Source organism: Tupaia chinensis, unplaced genomic scaffold (genome assembly GCF_000334495.1).
Source record: "Tupaia chinensis unplaced genomic scaffold, TupChi_1.0 Scaffold000046_3, whole genome shotgun sequence".
Taxonomy (NCBI): Eukaryota; Metazoa; Chordata; class Mammalia; order Scandentia; family Tupaiidae; genus Tupaia; species Tupaia belangeri.
The window spans coordinates 3,609,385-3,618,843 of NW_006159504.1; the positions used below are offsets into that span (position 1 = coordinate 3,609,385).

At 47.1% G+C, this 9,459-nt stretch overlaps 1 protein-coding gene across 2 annotated transcripts in view; it reads right to left on the minus strand.

Annotated features, from left to right (window-relative positions):
• Positions 1-9,459, minus strand: part of LYN (LYN proto-oncogene, Src family tyrosine kinase) — an 88,067-nt gene that overhangs the window by 56,249 nt on the left and 22,359 nt on the right. For both annotated transcript variants that reach the window (XM_006140877.3, XM_006140876.3), the window contains exon 8: positions 2,321-2,503. In XM_006140877.3, the coding sequence (XP_006140939.1) occupies positions 2,321-2,503 (183 nt within the window). The remainder of the gene's footprint in view (positions 1-2,320; positions 2,504-9,459) is intronic.

Genomic DNA, 9,459 nt, shown 5'->3' on the forward strand with positions numbered 1-9,459 from the left:
AAGAGTGAGACCCCCCGAACAAGTGTGCTGGCACACACTCTCTGGCTCCCTGTGGCTTCATCTCTAAAATAAGATCTGCTTGTTCCCTGGAACCTCGGTACCGTCATCATGCAGACTTACCCCGTCTGCATCTCTGTGCAGTGGGCATGTACCAGCAGCTACGTCAGAGTTCTCGTGAGAACATGATTGGAGAACGGATTTAAAGCGCAGGACACGATGCCTGGCAGGTACTAAGGGCTCAATAAATGTCACAGGACCTCATCCCTGACGCAAAACAATAGAACGTAGCCCTCAGAGTTCTGAAAAGATTAAGCGAAGCCATCCCAGAAGGCATCAGGAACAGCTGGTAAGTAATAAGTGCTCAATAAATGATAAAACTGTTAGGATGAAAAACTCACACTCACATGGATGGTCATGAATACTATTACTTCTTCGCCATTCCTACTGAACTCCTGCAAAGCGTCTGGCCCTGGGTCTGACTTCTGCACTGTGCCAACCCAAGCCACAGGGGCTTGTTTTTTTGTTTGTTTGGTTGGATTTTGTAACAATGTCCTTTTCTGGAAGGACTCTGAGTGTCTGACAGTCTGAAATGTTAACAGATATTTAAAATATTCATCTTTCTAACCTACTCAGCTATGACCTCAGACCATATTCTCCAGTATGTGTGAGCTGACTGCTAATTTTGCATTCTTGCTTCTAGATCATACTTTTTTCACTTACAGCTACAGAAGACTAAAAAAAAAAATCCCTTGGCAGTTTCTCAGTCCCTTTACTAAACCGGAGGTGGGTAAGGAAAGGATGGGGACCGGAAGCTCTGTATCCGAAGGTGGTCATGATGGAGGAGAAATGGTTAAAATCGCTTGGCAGTGAATTTAGCTCCACGAGTTGTAAGAAGCATGAACCTCAAACTGACACCTTGAACATGAACATAATGCTAAAAAGGAAAATGAACTAGTTTAAAATTTTTCAGAACTCCCCCCCTTTTTTGGAGAGGTTTTTGCTATAGGGCATGTGCGCTTGCCAGACAGAGACAGAAAGACAGAAAGCGAGAAATCACCCCCCCGGGGGGAGGGTCACCCTGCAACCCAGCTGGTAAGTAATAAGTGCTCAATAAATGATAAAACTGTTAGGATGAAAAACTCACACTCACATGGATGGTCATGAATACTATTACCTTCTTCACCATTTCCTACTGAACTCCTGCAAAGCGTCTGGCCCTGGGTCTGACTTCTGCACTGTGCCAACCCAAGCCACAGGGGCTTGTTTTTTTGTTTGTTTGGTTGGATTTTGTAACAATGTCCTTTTCTGGAAGGACTCTGAGTGTCTGACAGTCTGAAATGTTAACAGATATTTAAAATATTCATCTTTCTAACCTACTCAGCTATGACCTCAGACCATATTCTCCAGTATGTGTGAGCTGACTGCTAATTTTGCATTCTTGCTTCTAGATCATACTTTTTTCACTTACAGCTACAGAAGACTAAAAAAAAAAATCCCTTGGCAGTTTCTCAGTCCCTTTACTAAACCGGAGGTGGGTAAGGAAAGGATGGGGACCGGAAGCTCTGTATCCGAAGGTGGTCATGATGGAGGAGAAATGGTTAAAATCGCTTGGCAGTGAATTTAGCTCCACGAGTTGTAAGAAGCATGAACCTCAAACTGACACCTTGAACATGAACATAATGCTAAAAAGGAAAATGAACTAGTTTAAAATTTTTCAGAACTCCCCCCCTTTTTTGGAGAGGTTTTTGCTATAGGGCATGTGCGCTTGCCAGACAGAGACAGAAAGACAGAAAGCGAGAAATCACCCCCCCGGGGGGATGGTCACGCTGCAATCCCTTCTCCTCCATTCTCCTCTTGGGATCTTGGGCACACACGCACACACGCCCAGCGTGAGTTTTAAGCCACCGGGTCTGGGACGCAAACTGCGGTCGACTACATGGGAGTCCAGCGACATAGCCATTACTCTAACTGCTGGTCCCCAGAACTCCCCTTTTAAGTAGAACAAAAATATTCCCTGATCTACGTATTAATTGGCTTGCAAATATTTGCTGGGGTGCTATTAGGTGCGGGGTTCTACTCCTGGGTCTGGTAGGTATACGCAGGTGGACGCAGAGAAAATGCGAAGACTATATACAGACTTTACGGATGCATCCCTTCTGGTGAGGAGGTTTGGAAGAAGGCTTCGCTTTCCTACAGTCCCCAGTTTTCCCCTAGAAGCACGCCGATCTGCAGTGACGATGACTCTAAGCAAGTTCTCTGAACACGTAAACACTGAGCTGCTCGCGTCTGGAGGCTCTGAGCGGCAGGGTGGGGTGCTCACCCTTGGCCATGAACTCGGTGATGATGTAGATGGGCTCCTCCTTGGTGACCACAGCGTAGAGACGCACCAGCTTGTCATGCTGCAGGGTCTTCATGAGGTTGGCTTCTTCGAGGAACGCCTGCACTGACATGGTGCCTGGCTTCAGGGTCTTCACAGCCACCTTGGTGCTGTTGTTATAGTAACCTAGGGAGACAGGGAAGGCAGGGCTCACTTCAACAAACCGAAAACAGAAAACTCGAGAACTTCACTTTGTAGGTGCAGAGTTCGGAGAAAACGAAGTTTCGGATAGGAAGAGTCTTAGACGACACACTAGAGAGAGTGCAGTTAGGGGAGGCTGGGCGAAGGGCACAGGGCAGTCTTGGCAATTCCTTTACCCCATAAACCCTCAAAGTATAACTAGATCAAAACCTTTCTATATAACAAAAGTAAAAAAGAAAATTCTCTTTGTGTTCCACTAGGACTAACATTTTCCTCTAGTTAACAAAATATTCTTCGTTTAAGACAAAACCAAAGCCAGCAAAATAAACCGCACACACTGTAACCCCTCACAAATCAGATGTACACTATAAGCCCCACTTAAACAATCTCAGCATATTTTATAGACACACACATGTATGAACAGTCATCTGGATGAAAATACGCCAAAATACAACAAATACTGTCTGTCTCTGATGGTGGAACAATTATGGGTGATTTTTTTTTTTTTGGCCAGAGGGCAAGAGTGCTAGCCGAGAGGGAGAAGGCACCCCCCCAAGGGGTGACGGGCATGCCTCAATCCCTTTTGCTCCATTCTCCTCGAGGGAGTGAGGGTATGCACACATGCATGTCCAATGTCTTCCAAGCTGCCAGGTTTGGGACCTCCACCACATGGTCGGCCACACAGGATCCAGCCATCTTAACCACCATACCACCAGCTGGCCCTAAGGGCGGCTTAAATTCTGTGTACCGTACCTTGAACTATTCACCAAGTTTTCTGAAATGAATATTATTCTTATGAATAGTGTTGTTTTTATAATCAGAAAAAAAGGTGTTATACTCTGTAAAAATGACCTTTCTGTGCTAACTTTACAATTCAATATACAGGAACGAAGCGTCCCAGAGTTTTCAGAGAACCACACCTGGGTGACGCCTGCCGCCCCCACCAGACATCCAGCAAGTGCTTCAAGAGACTTCGGGGGGAACCTGGGTTGGTTCATGTTGGCACTTGCCACACTGTCGTCACCACGGAGCATTTGCTTTTGTCCTACTTTGCACTTCGTAGGACACACCTGAGGTCCTGACTCCTAACTGTAGCTCTGAGGCACTGCATCGCTGCAGCCGGACTCAGGGACGTGTTTGAGTCCTAACTTTCTCTCGGGAAAGTCTTCTCGGTGGTTTGGCAAATGAGAAATATAATAATGTCATTTTCCTTTGTTCTCTGTTTTCATACTTCTCTTGGAAGTGCAAAGGACAAAAACACTAAAGAGCAGGGGCAGGTGGTGGCATTGCAACTGGGCCCAAATGGGAAAGGTCCTGAGTTCGAGTCCCAGGACCTCCCCGGGCACACTAGGCATGTGTGTGCACATGCATGTGTGTGTGGGACACGCAGCCTGGCTGGGACTGGAAGTGCAGCAGACACGAGGACTCGGTTGGTGTGCTGGTCTCTCTGTCTCTCTCACAGAAGAAATAAATGAGTAATTGAAAAAAAAAAAAAAGAGGAGAACGGAGGAGAAGGGATTGCGGCGTGACCATCCTCCCTGGAGAGTGATTTCTCGCTTTCTGTCTATCTGACCCTCTGTCTGTCTGGCAAGCGCACGTGCCCTATAGCAAAAACCTCTCTCAAAAATAAAGAAAGAAACAGTGAAGAGGGAGTGACAGCTGGCGGTGCCGCCATAGATCCTCTGTGGGTACTGCCGCCCGGGCTGCTGCAGGTTTGCACGGAGACCTGCCCTGGGGGAAGGTGCGTGGAAGCATCTGGTCCCCCTTCGGGTCGCACTGTCCCTGTGAGTGTGTGGCGTGGACAGAAAAGCGGGTGCAGGTTCTGGGTGCAGCACAGACAATGAGCCCTGCTGGGCAGACCCTGCGGTGCCGTCTGCTTCCTCTTGTCCTTTTCTATTTGGTTAAATTTGCGAATGAGTATTTTTTAGAAAAACAAAATTATTCTTTTCTTTTTTAAGGTTTTTGCCACAGGGCACATATGCTTGAGGGGAGACAGAGAAAGGGAAAGTGAGAAACTAGTTCCCGGGGTGGGGAGGGATGGCCACGCCACAGTCCCTTCGTCTCCATTCACCTCCTGGGATTTGAGGCACACACACATGTACCCGGTGCGATTCTGAAGCCACCAGTTCTGGAACTCGAACCACGGTTAGCCATGTGGGAGTCTAGCAACATAACCACTCCACCACCTGCTGGCCCCAACGAGTCATTCTTAAAAAGAAAAAAATTTGTAAAACTTTTTTTTTTTTGGAGATATTTTTGCTATAGGGCATGTGTGCTTGCCAAAAAGATAGAGACAGAGAGAGAGAGAAAGTGAGAAGTTACCCCCCAGGGGAATGGCCACACCACAAACCCCTTCTCCTCATTCTCCTCCTGAGATTTTGGGCACGCATACACACGCGTCTGGTGTGAGGATTTTTAGGCCACCAGGACTGGGACTAGAACCATATAGTTGACGACATGGAAATTCAGCGAGGTAAGTATTATGCCATCTGCTAGCTCCAAGGCATTATTAAAACAAAACAAATTATTCTTCTACTTCTAAAACTTTAATTGGGTAAGAGGCGTGTGAGTTTATAGCTAACGCACAACTCTAGACAAGGATTCGTCTTCTGGCCATTGAGACAGACGTCCCCGCTCAAACACGTCCTGTAGTATCCTTCCTAGGTTTAGATTTCGTAGGAGCTTGCAGTGCCCCACAGGAAAATGAAGAATGCCGCATAAAATAAGTACTAAGGAGAGGGGATAGTAGTAGCTGACAAAAAAGTCGCCCTCGTTCTTCTCAAAAAGCCACAATTGACACAAAATAACGGAATCATATAAATGTATTCATTGCCTTGCCATCGAAAAGTGTAATTACAAGCCAATGACCTTCTCTATAGATTTTTGATAATTTTCTTTCTTTCTTATTTTTGATATAGAGCGTGTGCGCTTGACAGAAAGACAGAGAGAGACAGAGAAAGACAGAGAGAGACAGAGAGACAGAAAGTGAGAAGTCATCTCCTAGGGGAGATGACCACACTGCAATCCTTTCTCTTCCATTCTCCTCTCAGGATCCTAGGCACGCACGCACGCACACGCACCTAGTGTGAGTTTAAGCCACCAGGCCCGGGACTCGAACCGTGGTTGAGTACATCAGAGCCTAGCGACATAGCCATTACGCCAACTGCTGGTCCCAAGAGTAATTTTAAAGTAAATTATGGGGCATACAGGTGAAGTAGTGGTTAAGGGGGCTGGACTCCCGCATGGCCAACTATGGTTCAAGTGCCAGATCTGGCAACTTGCTTTCTTGCTTTCCCTCTCTCTCTCCATCTCTCTCTGGTCAAATTAAAATCAATCAATCAATAAAATTTAAAAAAAAGGTAAATTCCACCAAAAACTCTTTACTGTTACATTTGAATCGAGAAGATTTTATACTAAAGTTTCTTTACTTTCTAAATAAGTGCTCAGTGACACGAGTATATCTGTATACATTGGGTCAGTCGGTGGTGCAGTAGTGATGTAACTGGGACACACATGGGAAAGGCCCTCGGTTCAGGTCCTGGAGCCTCCCTGAGCCTGCCGGGCACACGTGTGTATGCCCATATTCCAGGTGGGCTGACTGGGAGTGGACGAGGGCATGGAAACCCTAGGGGTATACTTGTTTCTCTGTCACTTGGTCTCTCTCAGATGGAAGAAATAAATAAACAAATAAAAAACCAGAAATACACTCTCTGTGATTCATAGAATCAACAAAACTAGAATCCAATATATAAAGAATTCTTACAAATCAAGGAGAAAAATAGGCAAATAGGCAAAAGTTTGAATGGGCATTTCCAAAAGAAGACACTTAAATGACTAATAAGCACATGAAAGGTGCTCAGTGACCAGAGAAATGCAAGCAAAGCCATGTACAAACCATCCCCTGACTTGACAAAAATGCATTATTTTATTTATTATTTTACTTAATTTTATTTATCACAATCATCATATTATTTTAATTGAAAAGAGACAGACAGAGGGAAACTGAGAAGCAAGCCGCCAGGTCCAGGACTCATACCATGGTCAGTCACGTGGGAGTCCATTGCTTTACCCACCATGCCACCAGTTGACCCTGACATAAATGTAAAAGTCTGACAATACCAATTGCTGGAGCACTCAAACCTTGGGAGGGACACTGGGGCAGCTCCCCAGGCCCCTTCTCTGTGCTCATTCTCAGCATCACTGAGACTCAACTGCAAAGCTTCTGCAACATACCCCGAGGGCCCACGAAGGGCAGGAACACAGCCTCCTTCCAAGGAACCACACCCAGGTACGGCCTCGCCCAGCCCTTCTAGGTCTGACTATTGTCGGGAAAGGGAACGCTGAGAACTCCCCTAGGTCACTGGTGAGAATCTAAAGTGAGCTGGCAGCACTTAGTAGGTTTCAATGTGCAAACACCCTACACTCAGATAATCCTTGCAACCACAGAGAAACCTGTGGATCCTCGCACTGGCACAAAAATGCTCACCGCTGGGCCTGCACTGGACTCCAGTATGTCTGACGGCTATTCGAGTCCTGGTGGCTTGAAAAATCACACAAGGCGCGTGTGCGCGTGTGCCCAAAATCCCAGGAGGAGGAGGGAGAAAGGACTATGGCGTGGCCATCCCCCCAGGGCTGACTTCTCACCTTCCCTCTCACTGTCTCGGTCTCTCTCCAGCTAGCACATGCAAAATCCTCAAAAGAAAACAAAAGTTCATAGCGTCACTGTTCACAGTAGCCAAAACCTGGGAACAACGCCGGCTGCATCCGTCAGGAGTAAAATGGACGGACAAATGGCTGTGTCCTGAACACACCCACCACACATCACACAGCTACAAAACAAATGAGTTCTAGCCACGCCCAAACGAGCAGGAAATTACACACGCGTTGAGTAAAAGGGATACGATGTGAAGAGCGCATCTGTTGTGACCCATTATCATATAAAGTCTGAAAGCAGGCATGGGTGGCCAGCTGTGGCGGCGCGGTGGCAGGGCAATGGCCTGGATCCATGGGAGGCTGCAGCTCGGTTCCCCCGGTGCCCAGCTACGCCAAGCACGCATGTGTGTGGGCTCCTGCCTGGCTGCGAGGACCTGGAGGAGGACTGCAGCGGGAGACCCTGCTCGGGTGCTTGTCTTTTTTTTTTTGGAGAGATTTTCGCTATAGGGCGCGTGCGCATGGCTATGTCGCTGGATTCCCACGTAGTCGACCGCGGTTCGTGTCCCAGACCCGGTGGCTTAAAAAACTCACGCTGGGCGTGTGTGCGTGCGTGCCCAAGATCCCGAGAGGAGAATGGAGGAGAGGGGATTGCGGCGTGACTATCCCCCCTGGGGGGTGATTTCTCACTTTCTGTCTCTATGTCTCTCTCTGTCTGGCGAGCGCACGCGCCCTACAGTGAAAATCTCTCAAAAAAAAAATACATAGTTCAGGGAAAACTATATTGTTTTGGGGAGATATACAAAAGTAGTAAAATGATGAAGGAAAGCTGAAAAACTATCACAAAGGGATGGGGGGGTTGTGCTGGGGAGAGGGCAAGGGGGGGTCCTGGGAGCTAGTGAGTTTCCACTGCGTGATCTCACGGGTGGCCACACAGCTCACCCCGTCATTATCGGTGAAATCGAGTATTTGTATCATATGTGCTTTTCCGCCTGCTTACATTATATAGGGGCGAGAATAATCAAGTTAAAGAAACAAACTGCTCCCTTTTGTCATGATGAAACAATGGCTCATCGAGACTTTCCGTGATAGGAAAGAATGGGTAAAGAGTGAAGAAAAAACTCGCTTTCCAAGGGTGGGGAAGTTACCAGGAAATAGTGCAGCTGCGAAAGATATTAACATGCCGAGGCGGAGGCTGAGATGGACGCGGCTGAAACAGCTCAGTGAAACAGGCTGGCTCCCATCCCCGCACAGAAGGCCTGCTGCTCATTCTGTGTTAAGGAGCAAATCTCAGCTTACCAAACTAGTCCCCCGCACGTCGAAGGTTCAATGAACCTAGTCATGGAGATTTAGGTTGTCATTACAGGTGGAAAATGATTAAAAAAGAAAAAAACTTTGGGGACCAACAGATGGCATAATGGTTACATTGCAGAGTCCCAGACCCAATGGCTTAAAGCTTACTCAGGTGCGTGTGCGTGCATGCCCAAAATCCTGAGGGAAGAATGGAGTTTGAGAAGGGATTGTGGTGTGGCCAGCCCCAATAGGGGGTGTGTGTGTGGGGGGATGGTTTCTCGCTTTCTGTCTCTCTGACTCTGTGTCTCTCTGGCAAGCACAAGCATCCTGTAGCAAAAATCTCTCATAAAAAATAAAATAAAATAAAACTTTTAAGAAGTAAAACTTCTTGTGATGTGTCACTTTGCCACAGCTTCGAGAAGCTGATGTGACAACCTGAGAATGCTCCAATTCTAGCTGTGACTGGCTTGCTAAAACGTGGCTAGGGGATATACTCCTGGTTCTGGCCTGCCTCTCTTTCTGTGCAGATAGTGTGCCCCAAACATGGTGACCGCCCCTGAAGCCCACAGGACCTTCTGTAAGAAGTGTGGCAAGCACCAAGCTCATCAAGTGACAGTACAAAAAGGGCAAAGATTCTCCGTGTGCTCGGGGACAGCGGCGTTGTGACAGGAAGCGGAGTGGCTGTGGTGGACAGACGAAGCCTATTTTCTGGAAAAACGCAAAAACTACAAAGAAGATCGTGCGGAGGCTTGAATGAGTTGAGCCCAGCTGCAGATCGAAGAGGACGCTGGCTATTAAGAGACGTAAGCATCTTGAACTGGGAGAAGGTAAGACGAGAAGGGCCGAGGGATCCAGTTCTAAGCCTCACCTTTTTTATCATGAAGAAAATCTTGAGGTGAATGTTCACCTCATTTGATTACAGTTGGTCTTTTCGTGAGGAAATAAAAAGTAATCAATAAAACTTTCCTTTTGGGGAAATTTGATCCGCGGTACAAAAA